The sequence below is a fragment of the Lithobates pipiens genome, unplaced genomic scaffold (assembly GCF_037356315.1).
Source record: "Lithobates pipiens isolate NorthernLeopardFrog02 unplaced genomic scaffold, aLitPip1_a1.2 Scaffold_4, whole genome shotgun sequence".
Taxonomy (NCBI): Eukaryota; Metazoa; Chordata; class Amphibia; order Anura; family Ranidae; genus Lithobates; species Lithobates pipiens.
The window spans coordinates 1,947,223-1,971,273 of record NW_027507852.1 but is presented as its reverse complement, the minus strand read 5'-3'; the positions used below and the strand labels follow the sequence as shown (position 1 = coordinate 1,971,273).

Here is a 24,051-nt window from a genome sequence, read left to right as displayed (position 1 = left end):
CAGCAGCACACCTCACAGAATATTCTAAATGCACTTCAGAAAATGATAGGGAGGTGGCTAGGGGGACAGGCAGGCACTAATGTCAAAATGGGATTTGTTGTCAGTGATGGCGGAGCTAACATGACAAAGGCTATCCGTGATGGAAGATTTGTTGGTGTGCGCTGCTGTGCACACATCCTGCATCTAGTCGTTAGGTCTGCTCTTGATGATAACACTAACAGTGGAAGGTTAGCAGCACTTTTAGAGTCGTGCCGCAAAATTGCTGGTCACTTTCACCGTAGTGTGAAGGATAGCCACCTTCTCAGGCAGGAACAGAGAAAGGCAGGCCTCGTGGAGCACTGCCTCAAACAGGATGTTGGAACGAGGTGGAACTCCACCTTACATATGCTAGAGCGTATACTTGAGCAACAGAGGGCAATTCACGCAATGGCATGTGAACATTTTATTGGTATTGCCAGACCACTAGGCAGGGAGGACTGGGTCATGATTGACCAAGTTGTCACAGTGCTCAGGCCTTTTGAGGATGTCACTGACAATTTAAGCCAAGAGAGTGCTAGCCTGGCACAAGTGGTTCCCCTCTTTGCACACCTTTCAAATAAAATTGATTCCTTCCTTTCCAATAGGGAACGATTGCCTGGTGGCAATATACTTGCTGAAGTTGATGCCCTTCTGAGGAGGCTGAAGGAGCAACTCAGTTGGCGCATAAAAGAGCTCATCGACTCTCGCCCCGAGTTCATGTTAGCCACAATTTGTGACCCAAGAATAAAAGGCAAGATAGCACTCCGCAGAAATACTCTCACCACCTGGAGGGATAGATTGATAGAGAGGGTACGTGAGAGGGAAAGGAAAATGGGAATACAGATAGAGGAGGGAGAAGAAGAGGAGCTGGAGATGTCTAATGATACTCTGTTAGCTGGTTCTAGCAGCACTGCTGCCAGTGCACGCTCTACCAGAGCATCAGCTTTTTGGGCTGAGGCACTTGACAGTTTTGTGGGACCCACTGAACAGCCCCCTAGAAAAGAAAAAACTGCTGGTGACATAGTTAGGGCTTACCTAGCGGAACCTCCTTTGCCCCCCAGTACAGATCCCTTGAGTTTATGGGATGAGAAGAAGGATGTGTGGCCTGCTTTGTCCTCGGTAGCCCAGGAGCTTCTTTCCTGTCCCTCAACCACGGTCCAGAGTGAGCGGGTGTTTTCTGTAACAGGAAATATATTATGCCCTCAGCGCTCACAATTGATGCCTCAGCTCTTAGAGCAAATGGCTTTTTTAAAAATCAACCTGCCAAAGCTTGGTTACCCTGCTCTTGACTTTGATGTAGAATAAAAAAATAATGCTCATCCATGATAACATAATCCCCTAAGGCCCTCATTCCATGGCAAATCATCACATGTCCCACCCTGACCATTTCCGTGAGGGCTTAAATGTTAGATATGGTAGTTACTCCATGTCTGACCCTATAACATCCTATCAAATTTAATGAACATCTGAGATGGTCAGGTTTAAAACAAAGTTCCATTTGGTTTGTGATGATTTGGCATGGAATGAGCCCCTACTAAGTCCCACCTCATACCTCCTGCCATGATATTTTACTGCCCAAGGTTTTAGCTGCTGATCTGGTATTATAACTTAAAAGTTAGTTGTCCTTTTGAGACAACTGTGTCATTTAGTAGCATAATAAATAAATGGGACAGCTGTATCATTTGTACATTTAAATTAAAACTTTAAACCATTCAGTGTGTGAAACTTTCCTGCTGCAATAGTCCTGCTATTTCCATTCCACCTGCCTTCATCTCAAATCTCGAATACCTAGGACACTGGAATACAAATGCATTCCCTTTAAGTTCGGTATAAAGCAGCACCATGAAGGTGAAAGGCAAACCGTTTGTCAGTGCGACTGCGCACATGGTCATGCAATATATCAGGAAAGCACACAGACCACGCATGAGTGCAAAAAGCACCTTGGAGGATTGCCTCCTGTCAGGGTTTCACTACCTGGACAGGTGTCAAAACTGTCTCAAGCTGCTGTATTACCGTGTTTCCCCGATAGTAAGACACCCCCGATTGTAAGACGTATCGGGAGTTTCAGAGGGGTCGGCTAATATAAGCCGTACCCCGAAAATAAGACATATGTCTTACTTTCGGGGAAACACGGGGGTATTGCCGCCTCCAGTGGCGTACTAAGAGTGGGGCGGGGGGTGCGGGCCGCACCGGGTGCCACACCCTGGGGGGGGTGCCAGGCCAGCGCCCTCCCCCTCCGACTGAAGAGACAGCGCCGTTCTGATCAGTCTCGGGCAGCGGCTGTCACTCACAGCCGAGCAGAGTGAAGCCGCCTCCCCCTCCTCTTGTATGGCTACACAGTGCTGTCCATGAAGGAGAAGGAGGGGGAGGCGGCTTCACTGAAGCCGCCTCCCCCTCCTCCTCCTCCTCCTCCTCCTCCTCCTCCTCCTCCATACACAGCACTGTGTAGCCATACAAGAGGAGGGGGAGGTGGCTTCACTCTGCTCGGCTGTGAGTGACAGCCGCTGCCCGAGACTGATCAGAACGGCGCGACGCAACCACAGAGAAGGGGATTATTGCGCCAGGTCCCAGATCACTGCCGACAGGTGTCACTGGCTCTGTGTCCTCCCGGTACAGGTCAGTGCTGGTCATACAGAGAGAGAGACCAAGGAGGGGGAGGGGGGGTGTGAAGAAATTCTCTGCAGCTCTTATTATGTAACCGCAAGATGCAGCTGAGGAGGACTACAAGTCCCAACATACCGGGCTGTGTGGGCTTACAGTTCTCCTCTGCTGAGCATAGCAGCTTTGTATGCTTGGACTTGTAGTCCTCCATAGTGCAGCCTTGCATGCTGGGACTTGTAGGCCTCCTCTGTAGTACAGTGCAGCCTTGCATGCTGGGACTTGTAGTCCTCTGTAATGCAGTGCAGCCTTGCTTGCTGGGACTTGTAGTCCTCTTCTGTAGTGCAGTGCAGCTCTGCATGCTGGGATTTTTTCCAATATAAGACATACCCCGAAAGTAAGACATAGTGGGGCTTTTGGGGATAAAAAGAAAGTAAGACACTGTCTTACTTTCGGGGAAACACGGTATGTACTTATAAGAAATAATGTTATACAATTATTCCAGTCCTTTTCATAATTTAAACAGTGCACTTTAAACACAATACCATTGAATTTTCTCCTAGTAAGCAGTTAGATAAACCATTATTTGTATTTTTAAGTTAAATCTGTTGTTGTTTTGTTATGCAGCTTGCCAGCCAGGCTGCTTGCTTATACTTGTAGTACTGGTGGTGGAAATAATGGTGATACTGAGTCTGCTGTTAATATACATACAGACACAGGAAAATGAAGGCCTACAATGGTACTACGATTCTCCTATACTCCTACCACCAAAATGTTTTGTTTTTGTTCACCCTCTGATGGCACCTACATGATGGCAAGGCGATTTTGCTGCTAATATATCCCGTCCACCAAGATATTCATGTAATCTCCAGGCCACAGTGTTGGCAACATGGCACTTGTAAGTTGGCACTCTGGAAAGTCATCACCCACGACAAGGAAGAAAAGACTGCAATTGCGTTGCCGTGAGTCAGAAATAGGTCAGTACCTGCTCATCTGCCCACTTACTCCCCTATCTATCATTGATTTCCATTCATTTATGTAACTCTTGTTTTATTTGCCAATTTAGTGAAAGTACCACTGGAATGAGTGGATGAGGCTTCATCATGACAGACACATGCAAGTCGAAAACTTCACAGGTATGTATTAACCATACACATCTTTTAGGATGTATGAATAATGGCAAACTTGTATGTAGGGATGCACGATAGCAGTATTGGATACGAGTAATTTTTTATCTGTACTTGTCTCCAATACCAAAGACCATTCAGGTGCATCCAGGTGCTGTTAGAGAGTGTGATGCCGGCTTCACAGCTTATCAGAAAGCCAGGCCTCCCGGATTCTTGATTGGCAGGGAAGCCGGCGCCAAGCTCCCTCGTGGCACCTGGACGCAGGTAATGGTATTTGGTATTGACGAGTACAGATAAAAGCTTACTCGTATCCAATACCGGTATCCATACGTGGAGGGAATCTCAAGTGATGCATGTTCCTTTCAAACATAAAATAAAGACTCGAACACTTTTCCAGGTCATTATATGTTGTAGTCCAAAGTTTCAGTAACAGAAATGGAAATAGTATTAGTCATCACGACTAATACTATTTCCATTTCTGTTACTGCAACTTTGAACTACAACATATAATGATGCGGAAAAAGAAAGAGAATACTAAGGTCAGCGAGGCAGTATAATACCTAGCTAAACCTAAATGAAGTTGTCGGTGACAACTGGCAAAGATGTTCTTTTAACTGTTTACGTTGATTACCATGTGTGATAGCATGTGAGTTTTTATTAAGCAACCAGCTATGTAATAAAGTGTACAATGTCACATAATAATCAATATATAAGCACTAAAGTATGCTTTTATTAGGCAAAAATAATTTGCACAAACAATTGTAGAAAAAAAAAAAACATGTATATTAACACGTATACATATATACAACTATTAACAAAAAGGTGAGCTGAGCTGCCTTGGGTCCTGGAACAGAGGAAGAACTAGCCCTCAGATTTCCGAAGGAGAGGGTTCTCTGCTGCTCTGAGTACTAGCAGACGAGCTCCCAGGCAATGGAGCATTGTGCCTGGAAATTGCTTCCATCAAAGAGAGTCTCAAATGCTCCATTGCCTGGTTCTGCTGTTGGTTTACTCGGGCCAACATAATCTCCATATGGTCAGTCTGTTGCCTGGCTGCAAGTTGAATGCTCCGGGTTAACCTCCTGATGTCCCTTGACATCCTTCTATTGTCACTTGCCAGACTCTGAAGTTCTCTGAGGAGCCTCTGATGCACTGCATCGGGGACAGTTGCTGGTCCAGGTGGTACAGCAGTAGATGGCAGTGCCATCTGGGTACGAGGGGGCAACAGCTGTGGCTGCTCCTGTAGAGGCACACCAGGGGCAGCATCAGATGGTGGCAGGATGCGGGAAACATGGCCCGTGGCCTCCTCTGGCCATGGGGAGAAGACAGGAGTCTGGGGAATCACAGGGGTAAGCTCTGGCTCATTCTGGAGCTCAATGCCCTCGCAAATAAGGACAGGTGAGCAAGGCAGGCTGCATTGCGCTCTCCCCTCTGACTGGTCTTGTTGATCTGAAATAGACGAGATAGCCAATGTTGATGATAGCATTCAAAGAAATAGATTTCTAGACATTAGAATAAAAATATTTATTTTACTTTTAATTTTTTATTTTGACACTGTCCTTTAAAAAATAAATATATTTTGTGTCACATATATTCCTATTACAAGGAATGTAAACATCCCATGTAATAGAAAAAAAGAATGAAAGGTCCTCTATAATGTGAAATCTGGGGTCAAAAAGACCTCATATTTACACTAAAATGCAAAAAAAATGTATATAAAAAGAATTGTCATATTCCCCCCCCCCCCAAAAAAAGCCCCTTTAAGACTGGAGGGCAGAAGTGGACCTGATCGTCTCCACTGCTACTGGTAAGCGGCAGAGGCGACTGGAGCGTGGTGGGCCTCTCATGCCCCTAATAAAAGTGAACTCGCGGCAAGTCTGCCGAAGTGACCACTTTTATCTGAAAGAGGACCGCCCGCTGAAGAAGATACCGGGGTTATGGCAGCTATCTGCTGCCATAACAATGGTGGTCCTCTTCAAACAGCCGACGTATAACTGCGGCATGTGGTCCTTCCTTAAGTTGTTAAGGGAACAGGTTTGGTTTTTTTAGGTTAACAAATGCTTTAAAGAAACATATGTTTGTTTTTCTTTTCATTATATAGCAAATATTTTATTTTTGCTACTCTTTTTTAAGTTCCACCATAGTTACTGGTGGCCGATTGTAGTGGCGGTCGGATACTAAGATCAGATGCATTTCCAAATATTGTAGTAATAGAATAAACAATTATAGGTTACAATACAAACAGTGGGGTCTATTTACTAAAGGAAAATACACTTGCCACTACAAGTGCACTGTAGATCTGAGGGGGACATGCAAGGAAAATAAAAAAACAGAATGTTTGCTTGTACACGATTGGATGATAAAATCAGCAGAGCTCCACCTCATTTCAGAGTTTCTCCTCAGATTTACAGCGACTGCACTTCTGGGGAGGACATCCCCTCCGGCTGTTTGTAATAACAGACAAGCGGCTGCTTAGCCATATCGGTTGTTAAAAAACGGTACCGGGTGATGTCTGCCGCTGCAGGCATCACCCCAGTACAACACCTTGAAGCACTATATTGGTAAGTTTGTCAACGATAATGATTATTACAAAAAAGTGGCCACCAATAATCGGTCGACCCCTAGTTTGAGGTGTGTGTGTATGAACTTAAAAATGGATGGTTGTTAAATAGCTTTTTATGTGTTTTATAATGCTTGTTTGTAAAGTGTGGATGATGATGGTGCCTCGTGTCCTGTTTCTTTATATTGGCAGCTTGCGTATTCTACTTACGTTGAGGAGTAGGGATGAGCTTCGTGTTCGAGTCGAACGTACGTTCGACTCGAACATTGGCCGTTCGGCCGTTCGGCGAATTCCGAACGTTTTGGCCGTTCGCGTCAAAATTCGAGTGACGCGCGCGCGGACCACAATGCACTGCGTTGGCGCAGTGCATTGCTGCCCGATGATTGGCCAAGCATGCACTGTGACCCCGCATGCTTGGCCAATCGCAGCGCCGGCAGCGAGGAGAGCCATGATTAGCCACAGGCATCCTGCCTGTGGCCAATCATAGCTCAGGCTGTGTAGTGCACGCCCCACACTATATAAGGCCGCCTTTAAGGCGGCCTCCTGTAGTGTGTTACTTTGCATCTGAAGCAGTGGGTGTTCTGTGTACCTTCAACACAGTACACACCAATCGTTTTTGGCTGATTTCCTATCTTGCTGCTGTGTAGTGGTTGTTGTCTGTGCCCTGACTGCAGTATACACCACTAAATTCACCTCACCTATATAGCTAGTGATCTAGCTTTAACCACTTAACAACTGCCCATTGCCGATTAACGGCTTCAGGGCGGTTGTTTAACTCAGAGAGGCCGTTAATTAACGGCCTCCCAGAATTCTGCTCTCGCGTGCCCCGAGGTGTGCGCACTCGAGAGCATCCGTGACCGCCGGGTCCATAGGACCCGGCGCATCACGGTAAACGGCCGCTCATAGCGGCCGTTTACCACGTGATTGCTCCGTCAAATGACGGAGTGATCACTTGGAAACAAACCGGCGTCATGTTATGACGCCTGTTCCTCCCTCCCCTTTCTGTACCGATCGGTACAGCGGAGGGGAAAGAGATCGGTGTCAGCAGCGATGTGGGCTGCATCTGCAGTGCCCACATCGCTGCTCACCGAATTTAACCCCTCAATTCCCTGCCAATACTCTGCAATACCAGTGCATACTCTGCAGTACCCTGCCATTACTCTGCAGTACCCCGCCATTACTCTGCAGTACCCCGCCATTACTCTGCAGTGCAGTACCCCGCCATTACTCTGCAGTGCAGTACCCTGCCATTACTCTGCAGTGCAGTACCCTGCCATTACTCTGTAGTACCCCGCCATTACTCTGCAGTGCAGTACCCCGCCATTACTCTGCAGTGCAGTACCCCGCCATTACTCTGCAGTGCAGTACCCTGCCATTACTCTGCAGTGCAGTACCCCGCCATTACTCTGCAGTGCAGTACCCTGCCATTACTCTGCAGTGCAGTACCCCGCCATTACTCTGCAGTACCCCGCCATTACTCTGCAGTGCAGTACCCCGCCATTACTCTGCAGTGCAGTACCCCGCCATTACTCTGCAGTGCAGTACCCTGCCATTACTCTGCAGTGCAGTACCCTGCTATTACTCTGTAGTACCCCGCCAATACCCCGCCAATACTCTGTAATACCCTGCCATAAATTGCCATACCCAGCCATACTCAGAGATACCCAGCCATACTCGGTGATACCCTGAAATACCCAGCCATAGACGCCCCCCACCCCTCACCGCCCTCCGGTGCTTCTACCAACTCGCCAGTACGATCAAAGCCAGAATCTTTTTTTTATTTTTTATTTCAGGCTTCCCAGCCTAGAGGTGAGATGTGGGGTCATATTGACCCCCCAGATTTCACTGTAAAGAGGACCTGTCACCCCATATTCCTATTACAAGGGATGTTTACATTTCTTGTAATAGGAATAAAAGTGATCAAAAATATATTTTTGGGAAAAAAAATGTCAAACTAAAATAAATAAAGTAAAATGAACAATAAAAAAATAAAATAAAAATTAAAGCGCCCATGTCCCCATGTGCTCGCATGTGCCACACATGTGAGGTATCGCCGAGAATGTTAGAGCGAGAGCAATAATTCTAGTCCTAGACCTCCTCTGCAACTCAAAACATGTAACCAGTAAAAAAATATTTAAAGCGTCGCCTATGGGGATTTTTTAAGTAGCGACGTTTGGCGCCATTCCACGGGCATGTGCAATTTTGAAGAGTGACATGTTTGATATCTATTTACTCAGCATAACTTCATCTTTCACTTTATGCAAACATTGGGCTAACAAGTGGTTAATAATAGAGCTTGCAGTCAGTAGTGTTAGGAGATAGTGCGTGCTGTCTGCGTGCTCTGTACCCAGTACATACCGCTATAATATAGGGCAGGCCCCTACTTTCAAACATCCAACTTACAAACATCTCCTACTTGCAAACGCAAGGAGACAGCAGCAAGTAAGATGAAAAAAGATGGACGACAAAACAAATTATACAGGGGTGATAACCCTTCCCTATGTTTTCCAAAAAGCTTAAAGATAGTTTTTTTAACTGGAGCTACACTTTAAAAATGTACCGGTTGAAAATGACAAACAGATTCAACTTAACACAACAAACCTACACAGTCCCTGTCTTGTTTGCACCGCCTGTATACTGCTGTTCTGAGTATATAGGGCCTGGGGGCCACACGCATTTCCTTTTTTTAATATGGGTACGGGGTTCCCCTTAATATGCGTACAAGACCCAAATAGGCTGGTAATGGGCAGGGAGGGCTACCCATGCCATGTTTCTCAATGATTTTCAACCATATTGCAGGAACCAGATATAACATTAAAACCGCAAGCAGTTTTAAATGGTGTTATTTCCGTTTAATGTCATTTTGTGCAGGGACTGTTCTAAACACGGGAAACACGTGGCACTTCACAGGCATACTACAGACACCCCGCAGGCACCATATTTAAAGGAATATTTCACTTTTTTTTTTTCACTTTAATCGTCATTAAAATCAGTGCTCCCGCCAAAACGGTAGTTTTTAAAACTTTTTTTTGCAGTGACCCATGTCCCCTGAGGCAGGAGGCAGGTCGCCAAACCCTTTTTAGGACACTATCTTGCATATTAGCCGTTAAAATGAGCACTTTCCAATTCGAACGTTCGAGTCCCATAGACTTCAATGGGGTTCTAACGTTCGTACCGAACGCGGGGGTCGTTCGCAAGTTCTGGTGCGAACCGAACCGGGGGGTGTTCGGCTCATCCCTATTGAGGAGTAATGTGCCGCTGCTTCCTGACAGAAGCTGATGCTGGAGGGTCCGGGATATGGCTCAGGCTTTCTGTTAAAGATAGAATAAAAGAGTTAAGGTAACCACTTTTTATTACAAAAAAATAATCTATGGTTGTTAAATAGCTTTTTATGTGTTTTATAATGCTTGTTTGTAAAGTGTGGATGATGATGGTGCCTCGTGTCCTGTTTCTTTATATTGGCAGCTTGCGTATTCTACTTACGTTGAGGAGTAATGTGCCGCTGCTTCCTGACAGAAGCTGATGCTGGAGGGTCCGGAATATGGCTCAGGCTTTCTGTTAAAGATAGAATAAAAAAGAGTTAAGGTAACCACTTCTGGACCAAGCCTATTTCTGTCAGTTATTGTTTACAATTTAAAATCATTATTTTTTGCTAGAAAATTACTGAGAACCACAAACATCATATATATATATATATATATATATATATATATATATATATATATATATATACATATATATATGTGTGTGTATTTGCACAGTGGCCTTTCAAAAGCAATTTTTGGGGAAAAATTTACAGAATTAAAAAAAAAAAATTTACAGTAAATTTATTTAGCCCAATTTTTGGGGATATTGTGATAGACGATGTGACGAAATAAATAGATATCGAACATGTTATGGTTTAAAATTGCAAACGCTCTTGGAATGGCAAGAAACTATGGTACTTAGAAAATCACTATAGATGAGCATGGGATTTTTGTTTTACGATTACCAGTTTAGCGTTACAGAAGAGATCTTTTGCTATAATAATTTCTCTCAATGTGAGGATCGCGGCAATGCCTCACAAGTGTGATTTGAACACCATTATGGGCACTTTCAAATAATTTATTTTGTTCTTATTTGTTTTGTTTTTCCAGTTGTACTATAAAAAAATCCCATTCCCCAAATCCCTCCTTTGCATGTACAAGTATTCAAAAAGCAAAAATCTGCATATTTGAATACTGTGGATTTTTTCATATCGGTGCCATTGGCAGCCATGTAAACGAGTACGTAACTTCTGAGTTACTACATTGGAGACTCGATTGAAGCCGATTCTGGCTTTGTTTGCGACTCTGGCATGCCGGCGGACGTGCCGGCTGGTCGCTCTGGACTGGAGACCCGGGCGAAGTGGTGGAAAGCGGCAGGTGGGGGGCTTGTCGTATCCTCTCCCACTCCTTATGATGACAGCTGAGCAGCTTCGGAGCCGCATCGGTTGTTATAGCAAAGCCAACCACCAGATCTAAAAAGAGGTACCGGGGTGACGGCTGCAGCTGCTTATCACCCCGGTACAACCACTTCCTCAAAGCGCTGTACAGATACATTGTTTTGTGGGAAGTGGTATGCTACAGGACTTATTTGGCCTTTAATTTTTTTTTTTATTCCCTTGCACAGTGTGACATTTATTGGCTGAGAACAATCAGCTAGTCTCTCAGCCAGAGAATGGATGGCAGAGGATTGTCACCCGGCTTCGGGAGCACAGCAGAAGCCAGATGTCATAAATCTGACTTCATAACAAAAAAGGAGCAAGTCCCAGATAAGAGGAAAAATCATTGCTAAATTGTGCTTTGACAGCCCCTCCTCTTTTATTTCTCAATCCCATTCTTACATCAGTTTCCTCAGTCCCCTGGCATATCACAATCCCCCTTCACATCACAGTTTACAGTAGTGTTCTGAACCTCCGTTCACAATGGTATCTTAATCTTCTCCGCCACCTTCATAGCACCTCCCCACAGCTTTGTCCATTGCCCTCCTTCACATCACAGCCCCCTGCAACTCTGGCTCCCTTCACATTAAACAGCCCCCTGCATCTCTGGGCCCCTTCACATTACACAGCACCCTGCATGTCTGCCAGTTTCCCATCTTAACCTCCCAGCTCTGCCCCTGTCAGAATACAGCCTCCACAGCTCTGCCCCTTGCTACCTTATTTGGTCTCACAGAGTTGGAGACACAGTGGGAGACACAGCAGCACTGAATAGTGGGTAGGAGCGGGAGGTGCTGAAGTTAACCAGCAGGTGATTGGTTGCTAGCAACCAATCACCTGCTGGTTAACTTGGAAAGTTATCTTCAAAAGCTCCGTTCTTGCCCAATATTCAGAGCTGCTGTGTCTCCCGCTGTGTCTCTGGCTCGGTGTGCAAAACGGCACATAAATGGCTGGACTGTGGCGGTTGGCACAGTGTCTCGGTATGCATTTAGCCCACAGTCCGCCATTTAGTGATGTCTGCTTTAAATGTTAAATAGATGTTTGTTATTATGTTTATTTATTATTATGTTTGCTTTGTGTTTATGTTAGGTACTCACCACTGCCAGAATATTGAGGGCAGGAACTTGGAGTTGATCCTTCCACAGATGACGTTGCTCGATCTGCAAAACATGAATGTAAAGTAAAACTTAAGTCTTACATGCGTAGTCATAAAAAAAAAAAAATAGTGAGCTGGAAACAACATATAACTGCAATATATAATGATATATTTTATTTTACTCACCAGCTCTCTGATGCTCGGCTGGACCCTTTCTGCTGACTCCAGGGACATCCTCGTCTGCAAGCAGGCCATCTCTCAGCTCTGCCTCCCACTGTCTGAAGACCACAGCCTTTCCTCCAGTAGACTGGGCCAGAAGATGCTTCTCCATCTTTTTATTAACTGACGCCCGACAATCATAAAACCTGCAAATGAAAAAAATAAGATACAGTATAGTTAATACACGTTACAACAATATTATTTTTATTTTACATGTTACTTTTCTGTGTCTGTGCCAAATAAATATTTGTGTTACGTTCAAATCAGTTTATTGACTATATATTGACTATATTGTGTATTTTTCACATATATGTGGTGTGTTCTAAGAGTGATATAATATTTGAATAATTACCTGTGCCTGACACCAGAGGTGGCCCTGCGAACCTTGGAGACTGCATTCACTGAGTCCCGGACTCGTTCCCAGGCTGCTCTCTTCGCCGACGTTGAGACATTTAGGCTGAAGAGTCTCAGTTTGTCTCTGTTCACTGCAGCAACCAATGCAGAATTCTCCTCTGGGGTAAATACGGGCCCCCTTGATCTTCCCTGTCTCTTAGTTCGCTGGTGATGCTGCAGGTCGGCGTCAGAAATCTCTTCTGATATAGGGGTGGACACTTGCCTCTTTTTTTGGACATGCACCCGCTCCACTCCACCTCCATGGGCATGCTCTCTTCTATGCCTTGGCTCCACTCCACGCCTCCGTTCACCTCCACTCTTCCTCTCCCCTTCACGCCTCTCCTCTCCTCCAATCCTCCTCTCCCCTCCCTGCCTCCTCTCCCCTCTACGCTTCCTTTTCTCTACTCTCCCCTCCACACCTCCTCTCCCCTCCTCTTCCCTCCATGCCTCCTCTTCTCTCCTCAACCCCCCACTGATCCTCCTCTCACCTCCACTCCTCTCCCCTCCACGCCTCCGCTCCCCTCCACGCCCCTCCTCCCCTACACTCCTCCTCTCCCCTCCATGCCTCTCCTCTGCTACACTCCTCCTCTCCCCTGAGTCCCCTCCACTCCTCCACTCCCCTCCACGCCCCCCTCCCCTACACTCCTCATCTCCCCTCCATGCCTCTCCTCCACTACACTCCTCCTCTCCCCTGAGTCCCCTCCTCCACTCCTCCGCTCCCCTCCACTCTCACTCACACCAACAACTCTCATACCAACACCAACATTCTCACTCACAAGTCTCACACGTCCATTCTCACTCCCAGACATTCTAATTTCACCAAAACACACAAAAACAAACACAAATCTAACAAGAAAACTCTCTGCTCTGCTCTCTGCTCTCTGCTCCTTCCTCACCACACCACTATACAACCTCTCAAAATGGCAGACTATAGCCACATGTCAAAAACGAAAGTAAAAAAAACGAGATTTCGAATAGTTACGAATAACCGTGATGTATTAGAAAAGTACGAATCCATTCGAAGCACGCAGCACCGCAGCGCCACTGTCAGTCTTGTCAGACGTGTAAATTTACGAATAAACGTCAACGAACAGAAAAGGTTACGAATGTACGAATCCATTCGAACCACGTTAGACAGTGCCATTGTGTGAGAGACACGTAAAATTACAAATCAACAAACAAAAAAAAAAAAAAGTAATGAATTTACGAATCCATTCGAAGCACGTTAGGCAGCGCCATTGTAAGAGACTGAAAATTACGAATCAACAAACAAAAGAAAAAGTAGGAGTTGTGTCCAGAATCAACGGAAAAACAACGTACTCTACCGAAAGTACGAATTATAAATCAACTAAATATAAGGCCTTCAGAAATACGACTCATTCCGATTCAACGAAAAATCTTACTTGCGAAAATAAGAATTTAGCATCCCGTTTTACGAAATTACGAATGACTACGAATCAACATTAGGCAGCGCCATTGTAAGAGACTGAAAATTACGAATCAACAAACAAAAAAAAAAGTTACGAAAGTAGGAGTTGTGTCCAGAATCAACGAAAAACAACGTTCTCTACCGAAAGTACGAATTATAAAACAACTAAATATAAGGCCGACTCATTCCGATTCAACGAAAAACGTTACTTGCGAAAATACGAATTAGTCCGAACACGAAAATCCCGTTTTACGAAATTACGAATGACTACGAATCAACGGGAACGGAAAGAAACGAAACAGAACTAAACGAATTTTTTAGTTGTGCACAAGTCTAATATATACAAAAAAAAGTGTATGGTTACCTTTTCCAAGGTTTCCAGGGTTTATTAATTTATACACAGCAATTGAAAACTGAAGAGTATAGCCTTTAATCCCAAAAGACATGTATTTTCTGCATCACCATATCTAATTTTAATATATACACTCCGGATCCTGCCAAGGTTTCCTATTAATTGAGAAACACTGGTAATCTATATAGCTTTCACATGCATTGTCATATATAGTATATAGGCATACAATATGTTTACCAAACAGTTTTCATCCTATATCTAAACACTAGTGTTTTCCTATGATGCTCTAATATTTGTATCCTTTCTCCTGTAGAAAAACCATCAGCTCCAAGCATTTTTCTGACTCCTTCACGTCCTATGTACAATAGAGAAGACTCATTCAAGATGACATGCTCACTACCCAATGGTATCACAATGAAGAAGACTTTGTTCTATAAAGTGGAACCTGACGGATCTCACAAACTGGCACACAATAATGCAATTTATGCCATAAATAAACCTGACTTTAAGATTGCTGGCAAATACTTTTGCATTTATACTGCCGAGATACTGGATCGATTTATTGATTCATTAGAAAGCCAATCAATTTGGGTCAATATAAATGGTAAGAGTTTATTTAGCATTGAATACATCATAAAACAATATCCTAAGGAAAGTGCTAATATATTTAGTAATGGGCCACCACGTCCAAATATCTATTCAAGGAACAAAAGCATGAGTAGGATGAGGAAAAAAAGGGACTTTCTAAATACCCCCCAAGGAATGACTCCACAACATCAATATTTCTGAGTTTTATAAAAATAGATTTTTTTGTTATAACAAGCTGTGATTAAAAACAATATGTGTATATGTTTTTAATTCCATCTTGATATAATAAAAAAATTATATTTTTTATAATACTAAGAAATATCATTAATGTTGTGGAGTCATTCCTTGGGGAGTACAGAGAAAGTCCCTTTTTTCCTCGTTCTACACATGTTTTTGCTCTTTACCTCATAATGGAAACCTGTCATGAGAGAAATATGAAGGATGTCATTTTTTTATCACAGCTACTGTAAATGATAGTAGATTGTCATACTGACTTGCTTTACTCAGTACTTTGAGTTACTGACCTGGAACAACTGTACAACAAATGTAAATAGGGGTTTCAGATTTTCCCCACACTTTCGTGATCTGTTTGCTTGATCCTAGTGAATCAAATGGGTTGATTAACTAAAGGCAAACAAGCTGTTCACTTTGCAAGGGAAGTTTAACTTTACAAGGGAATTTTCCTAAGAGCTTAGTAATTTGTGGTGAAAGTAAAAAAAAAAAATGCATTTTTTGAGTGAACATGATTGGATGATGTAAGTCAGTAGGGTTTTCTTAAGTCACTAAATTCTGGGAAAAGTTACTTTGTAAAGTGCAGCAGTTTATTTGACTTTAGTAAAACAATCCAAAGTCAACTCAGCTCAACTTAACTCAAGTCCAGTTGGTTGGAATAATAGCATCAGGTCAAAATAAAATGTGTATTTTCAGATTTATTTATTTTTTTCATTTTCAAGCATAGTATAAATAGCATTTTATAAATGTTTAATTCCCCTTACTTCAGTCAAGGTCGTCAAAACCTGTCAAGGTTTACATAATGAAAAAACAAAACAAAAAAAATATACTGATGAGAAGCTATTTAGTGGTATTTGTGTATTTATTCCTGAAAATGTGTCAGTGCAAGGACTGGCATAAGTTGAGGCCTTAGTTGAATATAGACGTCGGATTTAGTTGATGGTCATGGGATGATGGGAATAGAGCATATGTATTTAATTTATTTTTACATAAGCCTGAAATGTCTTATTACTTAGGGCCAGTTCACACAGCGGGCGATGCGAGGCGACACGACTCGCCTCGCCTCGCTCCCGCAAGTCGCCCCCGTTCTGTACAATGGAACCGTTCTGAGAGGAGCGACTCGAGTCGCTCTGACTCAGAAAAAAGGTTCCTGTACTACTTCTGGGCGACTTCGGGGGCGACTTGCATTGACTTCTATACAGAAGTCCTCTGCAAGTCGCCGCTGAGGTCGCCGCAAGTCGCGGCGAGGCAAGTCGGAGACGCCTCGCCGCGCCTGCAGTGTGAACCGGCCCTTATGTGTAATGTCTCATATTATACCACTACGAGCCCTACCTCAATTAAAATGTACAAATGGTATGATACAAGAAAAGGTATGATCATTGGGAGACACATGCTGCTGACTCCCTGGTAGAGTATCCAGAAATATTAAACATGTGTTAGTAATTACTGATGACACTTTGGGAAACGCGTACAACTGCCTTTCTAGTATTATATATGGAAATAATAGACATTTTATGGTAAGTTCTGATAACACTGGATAACAAAAGGATGATGAGATGTTTTTGGCCAACATTAGGCCACAATAAACATGTAGACATATGCAAAATGAAAACATTTGTTTTGTTTTGAATCGATATGATATTCAAATCGATATGTTACATTGCATTTGTAACAAAATTTGTTTAGTTTAGTTTTGTTTCATTTTTTCATTTTCCACCTAACTTGGATTCAATGGATTTGAAGTATTGGAATTCAGATCAAAAATCTCAAATCAATTCAAATTCATTGTGAAGAATAGCTGGTTGTCAAGGACAGGCCGGTCGCCGTGTTCTTAGCAACCATGACTCATCTACTGCCAGCGTATTCCCCCCTGACAGCTGAATGTATACGAACAATGCTTACTTTAAATTAAAGGAAAAACAGTAAGGGGGTCCCTCACAATCCATACTAGGCTCTTCGGGTCTTGTATGGTTTTTGAGGGTAACCTCATGTTAACCCCAATGTTTTTTTTAAATATCATGAGGTCCCCCCCAAAATCCCTACCAGAACCCTGGGCCGCTTTAGGGCGGCACAGTGGTGTAGTGGTTAGCACTCTCACCTAGCAGTAAAAAGGGTCGCTGGTTCGTATCCCAACCATGACACTACCTGCCTGGAGTTTGCATGTTCTCCCTGTGCCTGCGTGGGTTTCCTCCGGGTACTCCGGTTTCCTCCCACACTCCAAAAACATGCAGGTAGGTTAATTGGCCTCTGTCCAAAATTGGCCCTAGTATATAAATGGGGACCTTAGATTGTGGGCTTCTTGAGGGTAGGGACCAATGTGAGTGTGCAATGTACAGGAATAGGGGTAGACACTCACTCAGGTTGAACTGGATGGACTGGTGTCTTTATTCAACCTTACTAACTATGAAACTATGAAACTATGAAACCCTAGGTCTGGTATGAATTTTAAGGGCAACCCTATGCCAAAATTAAAAATTGGTGTAGGGCCCCCCCCCAAAATCTATATACCCTTATCCCGGGATGCAGCAGGGTAGGCAAGGAAAGGGTGGGGAAGAGCTAATGCCCCCACCTACTGAACCATACCAGGCCACATTCCCTCAACATGGGGGTTGCTTTGGGGCAGGAGAGTTCCCCCCATGTTGAGGGAATGTGTTCCCCCCTTGTCCCCATGTTGATGAGTGCAAGGGCCTCTTCCCCACAATCCTAGGCAGTGGCTGTGGGGGTCTGTGGGTGGGGGAGCTTATCAGAATCTTGAAGCCTCCTTTAGCAAAGTACCCCCAGATTCTGGCACCCTCTCCATGTGAATGAGTAAAGTGCACTCATTGGCCAAAAAAAGTGTAAAATAAACCTAAAAACACAAACACAGTTTTTCACAATTCGTTTATTTTAAAAAACAAAACAAAAAAGTTATGTCCACCAAAGTAAATTGAGCATCAATCACGATAAACACCATCAACTGACCGGAAAAAAATAAAAAAAGAAGTGCGCATGTGAGGTTTGCCTTCTGGCGACTGACATCTCTAGTTCCCATGGATGGTAAATAAACAATGATAACAGGTGACCTGACCCCTTTGTTTATTTACCATTGGCACTGGGAACTGGAGCTGTCTGTCAGTGGGGTGCCTAGAGATGCTAAATATACAAAGGGGCTATGTACCCCTACTTAATCACATGAGGGGTCGGGAGCTGGGGCTGTGGGGAAGAGGCCCTTGTCTCCATCAACATGGGGGCAAAGTGCCCCAAAGTACCCCCCATGTTGAGGGCATGTGGCCTGGTATGGTTCAGAAGGGGCCTGCTGACAGCAGATGAGTCATGGCTGTTAAGGACATGGCAACCAGCTATTTTCAAATCATTTCGGATCATTTGTTTCATTCGGATGCTTCAAACATGGGAATGAAACAAATGAATGTCATTGTTTCATTAAACTTTATTTTGGATTAGTTGAAATTTGCTACTGTCATTTAGGAATTCAGATACATCGGAATCTCCGAATAACGAAAATTTTGTCCGAATTTCCAATCAGGACAAAATGAACCGCACATGTCTAATAAGTAGTCCAGTTGACATTTCTTGAGAAAAGTGTCTACCGGTATTTATGTTGCATTTTTCTTCTATTAGGCTGCAGTCCCCCTAGGATAATAGTAGCAATGAGTCTGTTGTTCACATGCAAACCTGAACTATAAGAGAAACTATATATAGTCCAACCCCCAATTTATTTCTGGACATTTTTGTATCCTTTTTGAAGGATGCAACAGGCAGTTTTAAAAGAACTCCATTGAACTAGAAACGATGGGCTTTTATAATGGTCAGTATAATAATGCAACATTTCAATTTTGCGAATATGACACTCAATATACCTTTATAAATCATTTTACAGAGGACTTGTCCAAATAAGATATTTCTCCCCCATGTTCACTCCTTTCTTAAAATACAAAAATAGTAGTACCCTGCTTGCATTGTCTTGATAAACCCTTGTTTTGGATGTCAAATTACCAATTGAGTAGTGACTTCTGAGGCCAAAGTAAGTGTGTAAAATCTATTGATATCATTTATGTAGCTGAGAGGGCAAGGATGTGGGGATCATATGTGTAAATAGTATACACTACTTCCAACTACCAAGTTTTTCTGGTAGTTTTTAGCGGTATTGTGTTTAAATGTATAAGACAGTGTTGGAGTTTATAAAATGTACCATCCAAACAATCTCAAAATCCTTAACCAGACTAATTACATTTAAAACATTTTTCAGATTTTGCCTTTTCATCCACTTCAATAACCTCTACAACAACACCACTACATACCACCAAAGGTACAGTATGAAAATTCTGCATGTAACTTTTTCATTAAAAAAGATCAGCTGCTAAGTACATTTAATGTTTTTTAGTGTTATTTCAATGTTCTGTACAGGTGTAACTGGGGATTATATGTGTAAACAGTATACACTGCATATGTACTGGTACTTTTTTTTAGCAGTATTGTTTTTAAATGTGTAAGGCACAATCCAAATAATCTCAAATCCTTATACAGAATACTTACAGTTAAAACATTATTTTGCAGGTTTTGCATTTTCATTCACTTCAAAAACTTCTGCAACAACACCAGAACATACCACTAAAGGTAAAGCATGAAAATTCTTCATGTAACGTTGGCATTCCTCACATTTTATTTAAAAAAGATCAGCTGATCAGCGCTGTCAATATTTTCTAGTGTTATTTAAATGTTCTATACAGATGTAACTGAACCTATAAAAATGTACCTAAAACCAAATTTGCAAACCTGATTTTTAACATTTTAGAAATGTCTTCTAAACATGCAACATAAATAACTGGATTATTAATTTCATTTGGGGATCTACTTTTTTTTAAATGTTTATGTAGATTCTGAAAAACTATTATCGTATGAAACGTTTTTTTATAAATTGAAGTTATCCATAAATCACACAATTGGCAGTCAATTTGTTTTTTTAAATATAGTTTGGTTGTAAATCATCCTTTGAGTATCATTCATGTCCCTGAACATGAGCTCATCCTTAAAGGGTCACTGTACTATTAATGTGTATGTCAGGGGAAAATAGAAAAAAACATTGATGCGGGTATTTTTCTATATTTTTAGTGCTTGTAAAGGAATAAAACATGGTAAATTTTGCATGTATTTTTTATTTTGGGCAGATGTGTTTTTTAATTTTTCATGGCTTTAAAAGAAGCCCACTCATACAGGAAGTTGGCATAAATTCAGCATCCAGATTTTTAGGATTTAACTGTAATTTTGATATGATTAATGGTGCAATTAATATCTGTGTGGCCAGCTTTAAATAATTCCAAATAATTAAATAAAAACTTTGCAAGTTTGCAAGACATTTAAATCCAAAGGCCTTTTACAAGTATCTGTAAATAAGTCATAGGTTATAATAGTAAATTTTGTTCTTATACTGTATTATAATCGCATTTAGTTTTTTAAAGCAGCATTGATTACTACTTTTTTTGCAGTTTTGTATTGCAGTCACGTGACTGCAAAGCCTTTATATAATGTCATCCTTCCTACTATTCGGGGTGTGTCACTTTACAAAGTAGGTGGGTACTTGTTTTGCTTACACACAGAGGGGAAGTGCATTCCCTGCTGTGTACGCTGTTTTCCATAGGACAGATGTTACATTCCAGCTGATAGTTTGAGGCTCCTGCTTGGACTTGCTGTCAATCAAGAAAACAGGGCTGGGTAGATGCTGCCAAGCTAACCACAGGAGATACAGGTTCTCTCTCCAGAGTGGTGTCAGGAAACATGAATCAGACTGAGACAGAAGTGCAGTAAAAACCACACTATTTAATAAAATGGTAAAATGGTACAAACAGAGTAAACATGGTCAAAACATAGCCAGGGTTCGGCAACAAGAGCAGGTAATCGGAACAAGCCAGTGCAACAGGAATCCAGAGATCAGAGTAGTAGAGGCAGTAAACAGCATTAGGAACAAGAAGGGAAGTCATCCAGGCAAAATTCTTTAACAGGAAAACACAGCAGAGAATATCCAGATATGTTGACCAGGCGAAGGCACAGGAGATCTGATCCAGGCAGTTTAAATAGCCAGCAGGGCTAGCTGACAAGCAGGAAATGAAGACCAGGTGAGTCACTGTGGAATGAAGAGGACTGACAATTAACCAGCAGCTGAGCACAGAGCTCCTAGAAGGAAGGGCTGAGCCCAAGTGAAAGCAAGGATCCACAAATTAACCATGCCAGCACAGATTTGCTTTAGTGCTTGGTGTGGTCAGGATAAAAAACAGAGAAGGGGAACTGGCAGGATCACCAGATATTCGGGAGAAATTTAGGAACCCTAAAATAAACAGGGACCATTTAGCTTACATAACATTAACAAAATACACATAGACAATACAACATTCTAGGGAAATGTACACTTTAAGGTAAGACATAGTATTTCCAACTTAGCTATAAATTCCAAGTTGAGATCGTACTTCAGCGGAATATCGATTATATTTTCTTTTTGGTTTCTGTATATACTTGGTGGAGATCTCCATTGACATTATTATTATTATCTGAACCAAAACAGAAGATCTAACGTTCATATACTACTTGCACACACCACCAGCAAAAGAAGAAAACAGCAACTGCTATTAAAAATACTTGTCCAAATAACTGCAGGGCCCCTGCCTGCTCTAATGGGCCTAAAGACAAGCAGAGACCCCATGTGAGATTCCCATGTGATCGTTTTTTTTTAGGAATGTCAAAAGACTTAAAAAGACTAGTAGGCTAGTTACATGAAAAATACAAATTATGTGTATCTATATTTATTTATTTATTTTTAAAGTGGGAATTGATGCAGTTAGCACTGAACTGATGACTTCTGCTGTACATGTGGGGAACACACAGTTGATAACCGCATATTATCCCAGTCAAGCAACTAATATCACAATTGCAGAAAACATTCAGAAAAGTGAGTAAAATCAGTAAAGAAAATGTATAACAGAAATGTGATACAAATTTGTGAAGATACCGTATCTACAGTGAACTTAAGTAATAAAGTTAATCTTAAAGTGGTTGTAAACCTCAGACATGAAATATGAACAAAGTATAATCCTATATATTGCATACTTGTCTTAATTAAGAGCACGAAGTGCCATTTCTGTCTGCTGCCTCTTTCCTCTGCTATCAGCAGGAATCACTTCTGACAAATTTTCCAGACACAAGAAAAAAAGTGACAGGAGGGATCTCCAGCTAAATGACAGCCTCAGTTGGAGGCGGGGGGTGTCCCTTTCCTCCAATCAGCTCTCACAGCTTCCCTCATTGAGCTCTGCAGAGTGTAACTTCATGCTCTCTGCCCCCTTTTTTTTCTGACAGCTCAGTCAAGCTTTATAAATTCTGGACGTTGAATGGCTGTAGAGAAGAGAATACTGCAGATAAACAGGTACAACTTATGTGGAGGATTTGCTTTCTCTGTGTATTACCATAGGCCACTCACTTTACTGGGTGTATTTAAGGGTTTACAATCACTTTAAGCTGAAATTTGATTATTTCTTCCTATTAGAATAATTATAACTACAATTTAGAGCAGTAGTGTATTTAGGTTTTGTGCTGCCCTAGGCCTGGCTAAACTCGTGCATCCCCTAATTTAAATATGACCCACCCCTTCCTGTCAAGGCCACACCCATTGCTGTTTAAGACCCACCCTGAAATTTTTGAGTGGGGACACTAGTTCCGAGAGCCTGGGGGGCATTGGATTCCCTTAATTTACATAGATTTCCTCTCACTTCCTGTTCGGCTATGGGGCAGGAAGTGAAGGGAAATCTCCGCAGTGGGACAGGGATGGTAAAAAATAAACTGTCAGGGGCTATAACCCTCCCTTATTCTATCCAAAACAAAAAAAAAAAGGTGTTGTCTATAGTTCTACTTTAAGGACAAATTTCTGATCATTTTATGAAGAGGACTAAGAAGATATAACCATGTCAATGGTGCAGCAGAAAACATATAGCATAGTGAGGAAGCCAGAAGCAGTGCGGCCACTTTATGGGGGCGCTAGACTAATTTTCCTCTCAGCCCAGTCCGCCCCATAAGACTGGCGCTACACTAACAGTGTAGCGCAAGCCGGCGGGGACTCTTTCCTTGCTGCCCCCCTGCAAAGTGCTGTCCTAGGCCTGGGCCTTGTTGGCCTAGGCCAGGATACAGCGATGATTTAAAGGCTAAAGTAGACAAGAGTATATATAAAAATATATGTTATTAATAACAATCATACATAGAGTAAATATCAAAATTATTAAAAAACACAAAAAAGTAACACACAATTAACATAAATGTATGGCGTAACAAAAATGTTAACATCATATAGACAACAGTGAGCCCCTATGCGTCAATGCATTTCGCTGTTTTGCCTCATCAGGACACATTCAGGGGTTGTTGCAAAGAACAGGTCTCACTATCTATAATAAAGCACATCGATCAGACATTGTGTAACAATAACATGTGTAGATAAAAAGAATTAGCCATTGTCATAACTGAGGGACATACACTTGTTACACATACAACTACTTTGTCAGCATAAAACATCCACAAATGGAAATTTCCACAATGAATGTCAAAAATCACTGTGTAGATAAGGGACATAATCTCACCATACTAGTAACCGTATTATGAGCTAGAACAGTTAAAATAATGATATTTATTACTCTGAAAGCCGAGCAATGCTCAATACTTCAATACTTGGATAAATAAAACCAAATATGTATAAAATATTGTACTTACTAGCTCAAAAAATGTCACCTATGTAGAATATATTACAGGATATCATTCGCAGGTGATGAACTGTGAAAAAGGAAGGTGAATGGGGGGAGGGGGGTTGTATGAACATAGCCTACAGGAACTGCATTTTATCCAAAGTACTAGTGATATATATACTCACCAACAACATAAGTATGTCCTTCTAGATGTGGATGACAGCCTCTAATGTAACTAGCAGAAATGATTAAGGCTGCACGCAGTCCAAGGGC

At 42.2% G+C, this 24,051-nt stretch overlaps 1 protein-coding gene across 2 annotated transcripts in view; it reads left to right on the top strand.

Annotated features, from left to right (window-relative positions):
* The window catches only part of LOC143956691 (uncharacterized), a 138,056-nt gene that overhangs the window by 90,879 nt on the left and 23,126 nt on the right, over positions 1-24,051 (top strand). For both annotated transcript variants that reach the window (XM_077466889.1, XM_077466888.1), the window contains 4 exons: positions 14,562-14,852; positions 19,314-19,373; positions 19,622-19,681; positions 21,879-22,004. In XM_077466889.1, coding sequence (XP_077323015.1) covers positions 14,562-14,852; positions 19,314-19,373; positions 19,622-19,681; positions 21,879-22,004 — 537 coding nt within the window. The remainder of the gene's footprint in view (positions 1-14,561; positions 14,853-19,313; positions 19,374-19,621; positions 19,682-21,878; positions 22,005-24,051) is intronic.